Genomic DNA, 17,368 nt, shown 5'->3' with positions numbered 1-17,368 from the left:
TCATCCCGGTTCAGCCTTCGTGGCCCCCCAAGGAGGCGATCTTCATGGGCCACGTAGACCATGTCCTCGAAAGGATGCAACTCCTGAATTGAACACAGCTTAAGTACTCATCAATAGATTTTTCTAAAAGATGGTTTCTGTCATTTTAGGTAGTCCTGATCACACTGATGCATGTCCAAGTGCTCATTTTTCTGTCTGCGTAAGATGGTGGCGTTCAGATCTTGGTTGTTTTAGCTTTGTTTGTGAAGTGGGAGGACGTGGAGATGAACCTTTATATGCAGCCTATGTTGTAAACATACAATTGTATACTGTTTATACGTTCAAAATGCTTGTGAAAGTGAAAACGTTTTTGTAAACATAGTAAATTCAGCTTGACTTCACTACAGGGAAAAGAAAAGCCTTTTAGTTATAAATAAATCTTTACAGAGAAAACTGTACACAACAAAAATGAAGAACAAGCGGAGCCGCTGGCAGGTCCTTCCTCTCACTCCACCTTTTATCCCTACTCCACTTCAGTAAAAATATCACTTAGGAAGTACTGAGACACACTGGTGGGCTCCACCTCTGTAGCGCTGCTCTCCACACAGTCACTTTGCTGCGAAGCTGAAACCTACAACAAAGAAGAACAACGATGAGCTGTAATCAATGTAACAATTCCACTGAAGTAAGATGACTGTCCATCCAGCTCTGTAGCCTGTAACCCTCCTTACCTCAGCTGTACACTGAGAAGTGCTGGGGCTGGTCAGTGCTGGTGATGTGGCAGAAGAGGTTGAATGGCTGAGTTTCTGTGGCTGCTCTGTGTGACCAGGTGAGGGAGCGACAGTGAAGGTTGAAGCTGCAGGTGTCGAGGTGGAGTGTTTTCTTGTGGGTGGAGTTTGGACCTTAGGGCCCTTGGAAGCTGCTTTGCCACGAGGAGGGTCGCTGGTGTTCGCGTCCGATAGGAAAGAAGGGAAATCATCGGATTTTCTGTCAGAATTAGAAAAGATTTAAATAATATGATCCTCATCAGTCATGTCGAATTATCATGATGGTTGTTCTTTGTCCAGCATCACCATGAGGACATCTAATTTTACTGTATATATGACCTAATTCCTGGAGACAATCAAACATTGATTCACACTTTCGTAGCCACAGACAAAAGAGGAGATGCAGAGGTAGACAATAAAAGACAGAAAGGCCCTTTACACAGACGCAATGAAATGCTCGGAAATAGGTGACATGTTTTTAATTTAAAAGGGAGTTAAAGTCAAATATGAACTCAAATCAAATTTCAGTGGCTTTTTTTGAGTTGATATAAATGTAACTAAATTTGTAAAATGGACATGAAATATCGTCCCATAACAATCACAGGCCCCTAAATCGTACGGAATCAAATTGTATTGTGGCAGATTTTGTGTTATCAGCAAACATCATAACATTGTCCAAAGAATCTATATCAAATCATATTGTGATAAAAACTGTTGATTTACGCCCCTGGAACATAACCTGTTAAACATCAAGAATGAACAATTGTCAATGACATGTTATCTTGTGTTATCATGCTACTGTTAACATTTAATTACAGCCTTACAAAGCTGCTCACATGCGGCAGACTCCTTAGTTCTGTTTAATTTAAGTATTTTAAATGTCTTTTCCTCACCTTGCCCGAGTGGTCATCCCCCTGGTCTTTGTCTTAGTTTGTGCTCTTGGACTTCTGTCCTCTGGGCTCTTTCCAACCGACGGAGTCTCCTTTCCTATGTCTACATGGTCACCACTTCCCTTCTGTGGCTCAGTGACACCGACCTTGCCTGCAGTTGTTTTTGCATCAGAGGCTTCTGCCTGCATGGACGGCCCAGGAAGGCCTGAGTCCTGGTTGGTGTTCGCAGCAACCGTCTTACTGGCTTGTGTCTTCTTTGTAATATTGGGCTTCACCTGCACTTTGGCTGGTTTGAAGAGAGACAAGTACATGATGAAATACACGTGTCCAGTTGGAGTGCATGTGATGAGTTTATGATGAGTTTGTGTTTCCCCTGCATACCTCGTCTTCCAGTTCCTGATATCCTCTTCTTGGCAAGGTGGGTTTCAGTCTTGGCATTATTCTCTACAGTTTCTGGTAATGTGGGGGGCTGGACTGTCTCTGTTCGAAAAAACACACAAGATCCACATTAACTATCAGTAATATGAGATGAACCACTTGTTAAAAAAGATATATATGATGAAATCACTCTACCCTGTGGATCCTCTGGATTCTCCATGACCGAGACCTGGTGTGGGTTAAAAAAAAAAAAAAAGTGAGACAACAATTGACATTTTACACAAGTAATTTCTTTCAGCTTCACTCACTTTATGTACAGCCGAGTCCCGCCCTTCATCTTTTACACCGAGGAAGCCCATTTCACTACTCTCCTCCAGCGACATGGACACAGGGACATTAGAGAGAGATGTGTCTTCCTCTGGTGCCAGACTCTCTCCAGGAACACTGCAGAGAAGTGAAGGACGGTTGAGGATCCATACACTTTACAAAACAGGCTCCAAGTCTGCCTGGTTAGCAAGCTGATAAAAGAAATGCACAAACCTCTGTTGCTGTATTGGTGCATCTCCATCGAAAAGATAAGGTAGGGGCCCTGCAGCACTGTCCATCACCTCCCCTGAGGAGCAGACTGGGATTTCACTCAGTGAGAGGATGAAAAACGGTACATCTGAACCTGGAGGCATTGGCTCGGACGTCACTGAGGAGCAGGGGGAGAGAGGTTTTCACAAACACCATACTGAGTACACACTGCACAATACAAATCATCTGATGTGAGTGGAATGTGATCCATGATTGACTTACAGTCTGGGAATATTGTGAGACACGGATGACTTTGGGTCCCCTCTGTGCCTAATGTGGACGTGTTCTAGGATTTAAGGAATCAGAGAAAAGTATTTCAGGATAAATCCTTAAGACTATAAGACTCATTGTTAGATACGTAAACAGAAATGGATGTAGCCCTCTATCTGTACACTGCGTTCATTTTGTGCACGTCTTCTGTAAGCTTATGGATTGAGACGAAACGGAGCAGTACCACTGGAAATCCTGAGGGGCAGTCAAGCCAATCGCTCAAGCAAGACGACCATGAGACACAAGCAACATGGAATATTCTGAGGAAAGCAAGTTGGTAAGAAACTACAGGAATCTATATGATGCTACTTTTCCTGGACACAGGGACCAACAGATGATTTTGCAACCTCTTCCACCATTGCCATGTTTGTTGTTGTCAGACACTTGTGACCTTGCGCTGCCCTCTAGTGGATGTATTCTATGTAATCTTGTCCATAGGATGCATGGAGGACCTCGATGAGGGCAGGGACGTTTTTATTGTTTAAAACAGACAGATGTATTTTTATATGTAAAGGCAGCATAAATCAGCCTCTAACTGTGGTTGGATGTCATTTAACACCATTCTTTATATAACAGTGGATGCTGTTAAACTACAATAATGCATTCATAACACTGTAATATATTGTCAACTGCCGAGAGTACAAGCATGGTAAGGAATCTGTATCATACAATAATACAATAAGAATGAAGTTATTAGCATGATGTTATATATCTGGACAATGCCAATATAAAACAAGCTTAGCAGGCATTTCAATACAAATAGACACGGCAATCATACATGTAATCCCACATGATACGCCTCCTGGGCCACATATTGGTTAATATCTTACTTGAGAAAAATTGTCCACTGCTTGTGTCACACAACCCGTAGAGGACACAGCATCATTTGAATGGGAGTCACTCTCCTGATCAATAAATTGTGTCAAACCCAGCAAGGACTGAGCATCATTTGGGCAGGACTCTTGGCGACTATGTGATTCAACAGCTCCCTCTACTGGATCTGGAATGTCGGGTCGGAGTTCAGACACAGGGTTGAGGGAAACTGAAGCGTCAACACTTTCTGATTGAGCACCGGAATCTGTGAAAATAGAAGAACCATAAGTGGCAGTAATTCTAAAAATCTGCTCACCATTATTGGAGACAAGAAAACTTTTCTTTTAGGGTTTCAAACCTGCTTGTGCTTGTGCTGTGGACCGGACTTGTTGGGGTTGTGGAGGCCGACTGCTGCGTCCCAGGTTGGGTCTGGGATTAATAAGCCTTCCTCTTCGACTTTGAGAGCCTTTTTTTGGAGACTTGGAATAGTCTATGAGTTCTAATCGAGAACTGTCAGTTCTATAAGTGGGAGTAAACAGTTACAAGATAACTTTCTACTTAAAATATATAACATGATGTTCCAAGTCGAAAAGTAGTATTTAGATTAAAAAGGACAAAACGTTTTCATAGAATCAGGAACATAAAACTCACATCTTACCTTGAGGCAGATTGAGATCTGTCATTTGATGTTTGAGGAGTTTCTCTTGTTTCTGAACATTGCTGGGCTGCATCTTGACTTTTTACTTCTGAGTCACTTTCTGGACATGACTCAGGGCAGCTCTCTGTTGGATGGACGGTTGTTATGGAGAAGACATTCATTGCCAAAACCGACGATATTTTTGACTCTGTGGAGCCACCTTCTGGAGACTGAGACTCTGAAGCCGTAATTGGATCAGAGACTTGTGAAGCAGGTCCAGCCTCCGCGCTGTCATTATTTGACATTTTGTCCCCCGTGGATTCCCTCTCAAACGTGGACATTTCACTGATTTCACTTTCAGGGATTGTGTCTGGCAACAAGGACTGATTCTCAGCAACGCATGATGTTGCCATGCCAATACCATCAGAGGATGTACCCTCTGTCTTTTCCGACTCTGCAGGTGCAGATTTTTTCAAACTGAGTTCTGTATTTAACGGACACTGCGATGATGTCAAGAGCTTTAAGTCCTCCTCTATCAGTTTCCCCTCAAATTGTGAATTGTCCACAGGTGATGGTTCTGATGTTACATTTGAAGAGGTCTCCATAACTGAGGGTTCACTGATTGTCTTTGGCTGCAGTTTTATCCGTGTGGTTTTGGTGGATGATCCTAAGTTCGGTTTGACTTTGGAAAACTGTTGTCTTCTATGAGGTACATTTTGTTCGGAACTTTTTACGATTGAGTTTAGTCCAACTTCTGTCTGTTGTTCCATAGTTGCAGATGATTCCTCTGTGGGTTTATGAGTAGAGCATAATTCCAGTGATGGTACAGAAACCGTAGAAGTGTCAGTACTTTGAATTGGAAGCGAGATGCTGCAAATTGGCGGAGCTTCCATCTCTGCTGTTGTCTTCTTAGTGGATTGAGGCTTTACAGTTGGGCTGGAGGGTGTCTCCACAAGCTGCACATGCATGACAGGGTCTTTTGTGGTTTGAGGTTTGGACCGAGCGGTTCTTGATGCCTGTGCTAGGTTTGGTTTAGGTTTGATTTTTTGAGCTCTCCCTCTCCTGATCTGGCAGGTCGACGCCCCTTCCCTCTCTTCTTTCTGACTGACCGGTAAATCTTCAGATGTAACACATGAAGCAGGGTGGTCACTGCTCTCTTGGACTGAAGCTGCATCACCAGCTGCCATTTTTTCATCTGTGGATCCAGATGTTGACCCTGTGTCTATGTAACTGGTTTCAGAAATGCTCTGGTTTTGTGAGTACACTTGAACAACAAGTGCATCAGCTGTCCTTCTCTCTTCAGTTGTAGACAGCTCCTGTGTGGGTGTAAGAGTAGAGCCTAAATCAAACAGTGGTATCAAGACTGAAGCAGGACCAGTGCTGTGACTGGGTATTTCAGGAGAGATGCCACAGATTGCTTCTGATTCTACTTTAGTTTTTTCATCGACTTTGGGGACTGGAGTTGGGCTGGAGTCTTCTGTGGTTTGAGGTTTAGATCGAGCAGTTCTTGTTGTCTGTGCTAGGTTTGGTTTGGGTTTTACTTTTTGGGATCGCCCTCTCTGGATCTGGCAAGTAGATGCAGCTTCCCTCTCTTCTTTCTGACTGACAGGTACATTGTCTACAGGTGTAACAGATGGAGCAGGATGGTCACTGCTCTCTGGAGCTGAGTCTTGCCCAACTTGTGATTTCGTGACAGCTGAGTCAGATGTTACCAGGTTATCACTACTCTCAGTTGTTCCATCACGAGTTGCCATTTTTTCATCTGTGGATCCAGATGTTGACCCTGTGTCTCTGTTACTGGGTTCAGAGAGGATCTGGTTTTGTGAGACACTCTGATCCAATCCACGATTAGACAACTCCTCTGTGGGTGTATGGGTAGAGCCTAAATCAAATGATGGTATCAAAGCTGCAGCAGGACCAGTGCTCTGACTTGGATATTCAGGAGAGGTGCTGCTGGTTGCGTCTGGTTCAACTTCTATTGTTTTTTCATGGACTTTGGGGACTGGAGTTGGGCTGGGGTCTTTCTCTACTGTGGCTTTTGTAGTTTGAGGTTTAGATCGAGCAGTTCTTGTCTGTGCTAGGACTGGTTTGGGTTTTACTTTTTGAGATCGCCCTCTCTTGATCTGGCTAGTAGATGCAGCCTCACTCTTTTCTTTCTGACTGACCGGTACATCGTCTACAGGTGTGACGAAAGCAGCAGAATGTTGACTCTCTTCGTGAACTGGAACAGAATCTGATGTTTCAGATGTTGCTAAATTACTTGAGAAACTCTGAATTATTTCAGCATGAGACCTCAGCTTTTGATCCGACATCGTGTCTCTGTTGGCTTGTTCTCCACTGGGTTCAAACTGGGCATCAGAAAAGCAGTGACTCTGGTGTTCTGAGGCACTTTGGTCTAATGCTGCTGTACCTGACCTGTCCCCAGTGACACCCAGCTCTTCTGTGTGTTTAAATTTAGTAGAGGAATCGTCATCTATTGATGATGTTGGAGAATATTCTAGTATCTTCGGGGTTATTTCTTCAGGAGCTGACGGTGATTCAGTGACTTGAATGTTGGAAGCTTCTGAGTTGGTCTCGCCAGCTGTCTGTTCTGTTGATGTATCTGGTTGGGATTTGGGCTGTTCAGTCCTGGAGCCTCGGTTTAAGTTAGGTTTGGGTTTAACCTTGGACAAGCGTCCTTTGCTGGTCTGTGGAGAGTGTTTCTTTGCACTCTCTGGACTTGACTCTAACTGAGGGCTAAAATCTGTATAAGACACAGTCTTCTGCCCACCACACGACTGATCACTGGTTTCAACCATTGGGGCGTCACCACTGTCTGTTGTGCCTTGTTGTGGCTCCACAGTAGCAATAATTTCTGATGTTTCTGTGTCTCCATGACCAAACATGATATGAATTTCACAGTTTTCCAATTGGTCAGCATCTCCCAGGTGTTGTTCAGTTTCTTCTGCACTGACTGATGTTGTCCCTGCATTTTAACATAACACCACATGTTAAATTTACTGTAATGAAAAAAAACTAAAACTAAAACAGTTCCAATCATAGAAATCTTGTAGCCTCTGTCTCTTACCTGTTGTGTGATCTTCTGTGATTATTTGATTCTGCGCTGTGAGTTGAGCCAGGTTGCCAATGGTCAACAGAGTTTGAGCAGCTTCATTGTAGCTCTCGTCTTCAGTTACTGAAAGAAAAGACACCGCAAAAATGAATGAAATAAAACTAAAAGATGAGTAATCCACTGGCAACTAGTCAGAGTACCTCTTCAACATACCTTCTGTGTGTTCTGAAGAGAGGAAATCTATAACATCCTGCAACAAATAGTGATTATTATTGATCATTGATCATTATATGAGCCTTCTATAAAAGGTGATTACATCCGGACAAAAAATGATGCAATATGTTCATCCAGCTCAGCAAATTATAAAATATAAAAGCTGGAAGAATCAGTTTCTTAATGTGCAAAAACAAAACTTTAACATGAGGTCATAAGTCATAATATGATAGTGATCCAGCCACAAACAAATACATGCATTAAAACTGAAAACACTGTAAAATTGCATTTTATCAATATAGATAAAACTAAAAAAAATGTGAAATTATATAAAATGTTTAGTGTAACAGGGGTTAATGATTTAATATCAGTGGTAATATATTTTAGACATGAGAAACTTACAACCAGCAGGTCCAACTGATGTTCACATGGTTCAGCTGTGCCTGTGTCATTTTGTGCCAGGTCGAATGAGGAATCAGGGCACAGTACATCTTGGGAGAGGCCCAACACATCAGGCATATTGGCCAAAATATCAAGCTATGGGTGGGATGGGGGGAGTCAGAGTGGAGGGTGTGAATTATGGAATGCAAAACCATGCACAAAGAAACACAGATGCAAGAAACAATACAAAAAATGCGTGTTTTAGGAATTATGTCAAATTAAATAAAAATGAATGGGAGCTGTCCAAGATGTCTGTGAAAGGGAAACAGTTTCACCTACCTCCTCCATAGTCTCTTCCACCTCTGAAATCACAGGATGCGGGGAGCGCAGGCTGGCCGGCACAAACACAGGGGCAGTGCTGTCCTCACCGGGGCTACACAGAGGGTACTCCTCCTCCTCTATCTCTTCCTGATCCTGCTGCTTTTCATCATCATCATCATCATCGCTGAATTCTGACCGAGAGGTCCTGAGCGTGACTAGTTTGGGCTTTTTGGACTGTTGGGCCGATTGTTGCTTTGAGGATCGTCCCCTCTTGGCTGTGCATTTGGGTTTAGGCTTGGCAGCAGATGCAGCAGACATCACTGGTGAGGCAGGGGAGGTATTGGACGGAGAGGTGGGTTCTTCTTTGGCAGGGTAATTCAGGAGCTTGGTGGGCTTGGGCACTCTTCCATACCTACAAAACACAGTCAGAATAATTATAAACCAGTATACACGTATCATTTTCTAATATTGACACTATTATTTTATTAGATAGTAGTTTCTTTGAGGGTTGGGAATGTCAGTCTTTCTGTTTACAGTTTTGAATGAGAGTGTCTTTTAAGACATGAAGTATTTTGTACCTGGTAGGTCTCGGAGGCGGAGCAGTGACATCCTCCTCTTCAGAGGAAATGTCAGCATCGTCTGACTTCCTCTTATTATCCTCTCTTAAAGGTGATGAATCTGGATTTACCTGAAGGTTTATCATAGCTTTCTGTGAGATACAGTTAAGAAAAAATGTGTAGAAAAATGTGAGGACTGTGAACTGAAACTGAGATAATAACCTGCTCCTTCGAGGCTCCATCAGTCACACTCTCGTCTTCTTTATCTGAGGCAGTATCTTTGGCCTTTGTTGAGTCTGGTGGAAGCTTTTTACTCCACTTTCGTCCCAAAGGCAGCAGCGGTTTTGGTGCTCTGCCTCGGGAAAGTTTAGCAGGCTTGATTGCTGTGTCCTTGGATACATTCACGTTGTCAGTCTTTTCAGACCTAATTATGCGGACAAAACAATGTATTTAAATTCAAACTTAAAATACATAAACATACTTTACTTAGGGAACATTTTTACAGTTTACTTACATGTCTGGAGTTGTTTGGTCTTCGGCAAGAGCGGCTTCAGGGTCTTCAGGTATGCAGGCCTCACCTGAGCATTAAAGCAGATCAAAATTAAGTAGCAGGAAGCCGAAAACAATGTGAAAGCACACATGGAGAAACAGGAATAACGTGGTCACAAATTGCGTGGATGGGGCATTTTTATTGACAACCAAGATGTCCATTTTCGCAAGGTCAACAAAAGTAAATTGGCATTCAATCACGGGTCAAATTACTCTGCACTAGACAGAGGTTTTTATCTGCTCTGATTGACAGTGATGGAAATGAGGAACCCAAGTGAAAGCACCAATTTGGCAAAACAGCGACATGAGGGAGCTGCTCAGTCTCAGAAAATCTAAAAGACAAACTCATCTGCTGACAAAGGAAAATTAGTCAATAATTTTTTAGGTTTTACTTGCATTTAAAAAAAAAAACTGCAAGTACCCGATAATTTTGGTGTAAAAGAGGAATGTCAGTTGACTCTGCTATGGAATCAGATACAAACAAACTGGATGGTATAATTTCCTCTAAAGGTAGAATAAATAACTGCTCCATGCTGTAGTTTCTTTACATTCTTCTGTAACTCAAAAGTTTGATCTTGAAAAACCTTGATCTTACATTGATAACATACCCTGAATAACAAAAATGAACTGAGCCTGATGTATTACATTTCTAGAAATCTTGTTAAACCAATTAGGTCAAACTCAATGACAGCTCCCGTGGATCTACAAAGCAATATTTACTATTTAATTCCACCAGGTTATCTAGAAATCGTGAACATTTTCCTGAAATAACTAAACGCTACTGTACCTTGTTCATTGCTCTTTTCACCAGTTTTCTTTTTCTTATCATTTGCTTCCTCGTTCACAGCTGCCTGTTTAGCCTTTCTTTTGCGTTGTTTCTTAGGCTTGGAAACAGGGGTTCCTCCTTCATTACAGAGATTCTCGTTCTCCTTCTCTCCCTCCGCCTCATCCTCCAGATTGGGAACTTCATTGGCATCGTTCTCATTTTCTTCCTCCACATCACTCAGCGTGCTTGCAGCTTTTTTGCCTGTAGAGGGAATGAGAACGATGCTGTACTCCAGACTGTAATCCACAACCCTGAGCATAAAACATGGTAAAAATTAAAAAAAATTTAAAAAACGACAAGATAAATACCCTTTGCCTTTCTCTTTGACTTCTTGGGGGAGTTCTTCTTAACGAGTGACTTGAGTTTCTTCCTGTTTTTCTGAACCTCCAAAATTTTCTCGAGAAGCTTAGAAAAATACTCAATATCCAGCTTGCGTCTCTCTTCTACAAAACAATTGGCAGTAAATATTGCATCTAAATACACACAGGGGCCATTCATTTAATGTCATATTAACCAGCTAAGTGCTAGTGAATACTTACTAAACGCTTTGTCAATCCTCCAGGAATTCTCTCGCTCCTCCTTTTTGAATTTGTTCTGGAAGTTTAAATACAGTTTAAATAGTTTTAATGAATTTACTGAAGCAGTGAGAATCGTCTTCTTCGTCCTACTATACAAATATATGTATGTATGTAGTCATAGCCTGGTCATAGTAAACATCACTGACCTTTATCTCTGATCGAGCTCTGTGAGGAAACAGTTGACAAATCATGGAAAAGTCTGTCCCCACCATACTGACTGCCAGGTAGAACATGTCTGTCTCTGTTGAAAACAAAATATTCAACTAATTAAAAACAAATGAACAAGGCATCAGAGAAAAAGCTTTGTTATAAAAAGGTATTGTAATTCTGGATCTTTAATATTATTATTTATGTCAACCTTCACTGGACCAGGGTTTTGAATAGCTGCTTCTCCTGAAGCTTGAGTACGTTGTCGTGGAGCCACGCTCAAAGATGGGATCTCGATCCTGTGCTGGGTTTGGTCCTTTTGCTCGCTGGACTTCCACCGTCAAGCTGAGATGCAGGTAGAGAGGATATTATTAAACAGACAATTGGTTCCATCATCTCTAATATTACAATTATGTTTACATTAAGGAGACAATTCACATCTACGAGGACAGTTTGGATGCATTTTTAGTTATCAAGATAATGAACAACTGAAGTGTGTACAACCTTTCACCAACAAAACCAAAGAAAAGACAAGTCAATAAATATGAAAGAATGCACCGACCTCTCTTCATCAATGATGAGAGAGCCATCCTCTGCTACTTTGACCTGAGGAACCATGAGTGAGTCATCCTCTTCCTCTGCCATCTCCTCTTCATCCTCCATCGTGCTCGGCAGTTCAGGGGGAGCTTCGGGTTCCGGCACTTTCTCCGGAGACCTGCAGGCGATGAATTATAAACATCAGCGAGAAGGAAGGGGTTTGGTGTGCAAGACCATTGGCCTCAGGTCTCAAATGGCATTCTGCTCTCCTTCCACAATCTTTAAAACAACAAATCTACTTCAGTACAGGAAACAACAACAACAACCCCCCCACTAGCATCCTGAACGATATTTTGACAACAATTTGAATCATGCAATCACACAGCTGACATATCTTTTACTGTTTTTGTTATTTGGCATTTACTTTTAATGACACTGATTCCCTTCCCATGTGCAAATATTCCACCAAAACAGCCCCCCCCACGCTATTTTACAAAGGCAGAATCAATGCATCCTGGGCTTAACACCATCCAGGACATTTGTGATTGGTTTAAAGAAATACAAACAAGCCTGGCCATATTTTGCTCTTAAAGCAGAAAGATAATGGGTGCAGCCACACCATTCTCAAGCACTGACACAGCACTGATAGGTCTGGCTTTACAAATGTACAAGCAACCTGTACTGGGAATTGACAAAAATAATCCAGACTATTCTGTCTTTCAGTCAATCATTTAGGACGTTTTCAGACATGAACTGCTAAAGATGTCTGGACAATGGGGTCAGGACTTTGTCCAGAGATTGCTTATCATAAATAAAGAACGCAGCAGGAGATTCTCCTATCGGACGCATTCACAGCACCACAGAGTATTCAGGCGAGGGGTGGTGCAGCATGCAGGAGGCAGGTCATAATGTATAAATTCTGCGGCGGAGATCACATGAGTTTGTTTACAGCCCATCAACACCGGCGTCGGCCTATATTATCAAAACCTCTCGAATCTCATCCTCTTTGCAAGTTGATGTCTTTGTTGGTGACTTCCATGTGTATGGCTCTTTTGTTTGTTTTTGTATGTTTCAGTATTTCACGTGTTAGAAACGTCCTCAACACATCCACTCACATCCACTCCTCCAGAAAATATCCTACTGTTTTCTTATGTGGGCTCACAGTTCAGACATTATCTTGTTTTATTTTGTGACTGGCAGGAAAAACTGCGGAGTATTTCTGGAGCCTCTAAGTTGGACATTTATGTTCACACATACAGCCCCTCTAGATAATTTCAGTATTTTATCCAGGGCTTTATAAATAAGGCAAAAAATCTCCATGAGATGTGCAGTAAATTAATACATATTGAAATTTGTTTTTTGAAAGCTAGTGCTGCTTCTGCAATCATTGAAACAAACTGTATGTTATTTGGGCTGGGAACCCGGAATATTCATCCTCAATGCCACATCAAATTTTCAAGGACTAATAACTGTGTTCAGCCATCTTTCTGCTATATTCGTCTAAAGAACAACTCATGTTTGATTGTTAGATATAAACAGGGAAAGCCAGAAAGAAGCCAACACTCATTTTGCTGCCCAATAAGTACAATATCAAGAAAACATAAAATGAAAGGTATTTATAAGAGGATGAGATATCCTTACGGTTCTCTTGCTGGTGAGGGTGGGAGCACAGTCTCATTTTCCTGAGTTATGTCTTCTACACTCGATCTGGAAAAATAGCAAATTATATTCACATAGGATGAGCCACAAATGTTATTTTTCCAAATAATCAACAGAAAATATTTTATCTGGAGGTATATAAAATAAAAAAAATAAACTATAGAGACACTGAAGAGACCTACGTCATGGGGTTGGACAGCGGTAGATAATGGATAAGGTCCCTCATGGTCATTTTGGTGGGATCTAAAGTATATTCCTTTACATGCGGCTTCATTTTCTTGAGTTTCTGCAACAAACAATATATATTGAAACCATTTTTGTTCAACTGAGAGTGAGGATAAGTAAAGAACAACTCACCTTTTCTTTGTGCTTCTCCTGTCTGAGTAACTCTCTAAGTTTTTGGGCCTTGGCGAGCCTCTGTAGATCGGATGGGTCATTCAGGAGTCTACTCAAAGACAGCGCTGATGGGGACAATGAACGTCCACTCTTAGATGACACTAGAGACTTGGCCCTCTCAGATAACTCTACTGCTTCTCTGTCTGGTATAGAGAAGAGCACTTTATCAGGTGGTCTGGGAGGAACTTCTTCAACTTGGCTGCCTGACTTGCTTTCCAATTGCTGGCCACTGTCCGTGGGCTGATCGGTTTGTTCTAGTGAATCCTCAGGGAGAAGGACAGCTGAAGGCTCAGAGGAGTCAGGGGTTGGTTTAGGCTGCACTTTGGGCTGCTTGCTCTCCTCCGAACGCCTTCTTCGCCTCGGGGACTGGAGTCCTTGAGGGGTGGCCGTTGTCCCAGTCTGGATGGATGTTGATGGCTTTTCAAGGTCTGAGCCGGGGGTTTCAGCGGGAGTTTCAGCATCTGCCTTGGCGAGGGTCCTCGATGTCCGAGCGAGGTTGGAGGGGCGGCCAGGAGCCACTTTGGGCTTGACAGAAAACCGCTTCCTTCTCTGGACTGCAGCCGAGGAGCTGGCCCCTTCCACATTTTGGTCATTGCCATCCCTAAACAGTAGTGAGATAAATTGTTTTAGTTATACATAACGTGAGTAATGTCATTCAGAAGTCCTTTAATGTATTTTACTCACCCAGGGGCTGTTGTTTTTTCAGATGGGGTCACGTCAGATTTGATATCTGTCACAGCGATGGGAGTGCTGCTCTCACTGATGTCTTTGGGGGTCTCACTGGACTCCTGGTTTGATGAAGGTGCTTCCTGAGGTGTTGCTGCTGTTCTGCCTGCCGTACCGACATTAGGCCGAATACTAAACCTTGATCGACGAAACATTTTGACCTAAAAATAAAAAAGCCCCATTAGTATTCCAAAAGTAAAAACAATGTCCTGAAGTACAAGTCGCTCTCACTATTTTGCCATTAATGACTAATTTACTGTCGTGAAGGGTTTTCAAAAGTAATTCTAAATTCTCCTCATTTAAATATTCACTTCTGCATAAATGTGAATATTTTTTCTGGTTACTATTTTCATAACTTCCAGGAAATGGCAAATGCAGTGTCCAGATTAGAATTAGTCGCTGTTTGACAGCAAACAACTGTTTAAAATGTTGTGATAGATGAATTGTCTGGCATACAGTGCTGTTTTTTTGTACAGTTATTGTACCATCATTTCTACAAGTCAAATAACTATATACATGTATGATAGACAGTGAAAGAACTCAATCAGGTCATCATTAAGAGTGTCAACCTGTTTTCTTCATAGCAGCACCAATTATGTGCCCTGAAGGTATTAATGGTATAAAATCAACCTACTAACTAGCACACACACACACACACACACACACACACACACACACACACACACACACACACACACACACACACACACACACACACACACACACACACACACACACACACACACACACACACACACACACACACACACACACACACACACACACACACACACACAAAAGACGTTTTCACCCTGTGATTATGACGTTAGTTTCTACAACACAGAAACGTTACATGCATGGCGCCCCAGCCAGAATACTATAGTTACACTGGCAGTTTGTCAAGGTAATCGTCAGGCAAGTTGTTTTAAGCCTCTTAGAGGCGTTGCCACAGTTCTTCTGTGGATTAAGGCCCTCGCTGTCTTCATGTAAAAACCACAGAGACATAATGTTGAGATCATGGACTCTGTGGGGGCCAGACAATCTGCTGCAGGACTCAGTGTGTTTACAGCCATTTGCAGTTTACTGGATGATGAATAAGAATCTAAATCATCCTGAATTTCCAAATTTGTCATAGATATTAACCTCCGCCAAGGAATATATTTATTGGGTAAATTCTATGGTTTTTTTTTACAGTGTACCAATAGATGTTAGCAGGTGTTAGCGGCCACCAGCAGATGTTAGTGACTTGACTTCAGTTGTGCACCTTAGTGTCATCAGGTGTTTTGGCCTTGTAATCAATGATACAGGCCGAACTTGAGGGTACGCTGAGGCTCAAGGTAAATCTGAGTGGCCAATGGCTTGTATGGCAGCACTATGAGAGCCATGTGGCCCACTCAGTAGATCAGACATATACACTCACCGGCCACTTTATTAGGTACACCTTGCTAGTACCGGGTTGGACCCCCTTTTGCTTTCAGAACTGCCTTAATTCTTCGTAGCATAGATTCAACAAGGCGTGGTGTTTAAACAATGCTCAATTGGTACTAAGGGGCCCAAAGTGTGCCAAGAAAATATCCCCCACACCATTACACCACCACCAGCCTGAACCGTTGATACAAGGCAGGACGGATCCATGCTTTTATGTTGTTTACGCCAAATTCTGACCCTACCACCTGAATGTCGCAGCTGAAATTGAGACTCATCAGACCAGGCAACGTTTTTCCAATATTCTAATGTCCAATTTTGGTGAGCCTGTGCGAATTGTAGCCTCAGTTTCCTGTTCTTAGCTGACAGGAGTGGCACCCGGTGTGGTCTTCTGCTGCTGTAGCCCATCTGCTTCAAGGTTCGACGTGTTGTGCGTTCAGAGATGGTATTCTGCATACCTTGGTTGTAACGAGTGGTTATTTGAGTTATTGTTGCCTTTCTATCATCTCGAACCACTCTGCCCATTCTCCTCTGACATCGTCCACACAACCGTCGCTCACTGGATATTTTCTCTTTTTCGGACCATTCTCTGTAAACCCCAGAGATGGTTGTGCGTGAAAATCCCAGTAGATCAGCAGTTTTTGAAATACTCAGACCAGCCCGTCTGGCACCAACAACCATGCCGCATTCAAAAGTCACTTAAACTTCACCCACCCCTCCATCGGCATAGTGCTGAGTAGATACTCAGTGAATTTTAATTTGGGGGGGGGAACTATCCCTATAAACGTCACAACTAAATGACTAATTCTAACCCTAAAACCAAGTCTTAAGCCTCAATTTTGGAGGACCAGACAGAATGTCCTCACAATGATGTTTAATGGTCCAAAATCGACCTGATAACTAACTCACTCACACACTCACACACACAGTAGTTTTTGCTACAGAAGTTTTCACCCTATGATTGTGACGTTAGTGTCTACATCACAGAAACGTTACATGCGTGGCGCCCCAGCCCAGAATACGTTATTTACGTTACGCAGTGCAGACCTGTGACAGGACGGGAGACGCTGACAGCCGTCACCTCCGGCTGCACAGAAAACAATCAGCAGGGAAACATCAGCACAAGTTGAACAAAGAGACGCAGTCCGTTCTAACGAGGGCGAGACGCAGTGGACGGACTCATTCCGAACTCAACAAGTACAAACAAACACACACACACACACACACACGACCCGAGCTGCTGCTGCTGCTGCGAGTCCACAGTCACACTGAGCTCGTGGCAACGTGGAGACAGCTGAGGCGGCCATGTTCACCTCTTTACCACGTCTACATGTGTCGTGTTACTTACGATAACGGAGCAGCTCCGCAATATGTCCTCCGCGGCGAGAAATGCGCTTTCATTGATCGCAGAGTGACAAACAACGGACTTCATGCACACATCCCTGCGCCATGTTTAATTATATGACGCGCTACAGTCGTGGGTGAAAGGGGTTATGGGAAATGTAGTCAGGTTGGCTGTAAAGAGCATCATGAGGCAAGATTACTCAGTTCTTGAGCAAGACTGGTCCTCACTGTCTAAAGGAGCGTTACGTCAGATCAATATTTATATATTTAATTAGGGCCCGAGCACCGAACGGTGGGAGGCCCTATTGTATTTCGAAGGATTTTTATTTCCCTCTTGGGGCTTTTTC

At 42.7% G+C, this 17,368-nt stretch overlaps 1 protein-coding gene across 3 annotated transcripts; it reads right to left on the bottom strand.

Moving 5' to 3' along the window:
* Positions 1 to 56: 56 nt before the first annotated feature.
* Positions 57 to 17,154, bottom strand: zgc:162472 (uncharacterized protein LOC553495 homolog). Of its 3 annotated transcripts, XM_034602317.1 has the most exons (30): positions 17,026 to 17,154; positions 14,211 to 14,413; positions 13,488 to 14,127; positions 13,313 to 13,416; positions 13,113 to 13,178; positions 11,497 to 11,649; positions 11,146 to 11,279; positions 10,934 to 11,028; positions 10,749 to 10,803; positions 10,518 to 10,652; positions 10,171 to 10,410; positions 9,349 to 9,412; positions 9,057 to 9,258; positions 8,856 to 8,965; positions 8,296 to 8,689; positions 7,978 to 8,112; positions 7,576 to 7,612; positions 7,378 to 7,485; positions 4,881 to 7,275; positions 4,332 to 4,778; positions 4,032 to 4,192; positions 3,691 to 3,938; positions 2,813 to 2,876; positions 2,555 to 2,708; positions 2,323 to 2,458; positions 2,210 to 2,243; positions 2,018 to 2,116; positions 1,640 to 1,922; positions 711 to 966; positions 57 to 610 (listed from the first exon to the last, which is right to left on the bottom strand). In XM_034602317.1, exons 1-30 carry the CDS (start codon positions 17,107 to 17,109, stop codon positions 503 to 505), a joined length of 7,344 nt encoding a protein of 2,447 aa, XP_034458208.1. In that variant the 5' UTR covers positions 17,110 to 17,154; the 3' UTR covers positions 57 to 502. The 3 variants fall into 3 exon arrangements, with proteins under 3 accessions (XP_034458208.1, XP_034458207.1, XP_034458209.1); XM_034602316.1 differs by having other exon boundaries at positions 4,332 to 7,275; XM_034602318.1 differs by lacking the exon at positions 7,978 to 8,112 and having other exon boundaries at positions 4,332 to 7,275; positions 17,026 to 17,129.
* Between the last annotated feature and the right edge of the window lie 214 nt (positions 17,155 to 17,368).

Source organism: Hippoglossus hippoglossus, chromosome 12, assembly GCF_009819705.1.
Source record: "Hippoglossus hippoglossus isolate fHipHip1 chromosome 12, fHipHip1.pri, whole genome shotgun sequence".
In the NCBI taxonomy this organism is placed as follows: Eukaryota; Metazoa; Chordata; class Actinopteri; order Pleuronectiformes; family Pleuronectidae; genus Hippoglossus; species Hippoglossus hippoglossus.
The sequence above is the reverse complement of the archived record's forward strand: the minus strand, read 5'-3'. Positions and strand labels throughout refer to the sequence as shown.

Coding starts and splice junctions, on each gene's coding strand:
- zgc:162472 (XM_034602316.1), bottom strand. CDS start 17,109: ATGAAGTCCGTTGTTTGTCACTCTGCGATCAATGAAAGCGCATTTCTC. Junction 8,966..9,056: donor ATGGAGCCTCGAAGGAGCAG/GTTATTATCTCA, acceptor ATAAACCTTCAG/GTAAATCCAGATTCATCACC. Junction 7,276..7,377: donor CACAGAAGATCACACAACAG/GTAAGAGACAGA, acceptor GTTAAAATGCAG/GGACAACATCAGTCAGTGCA.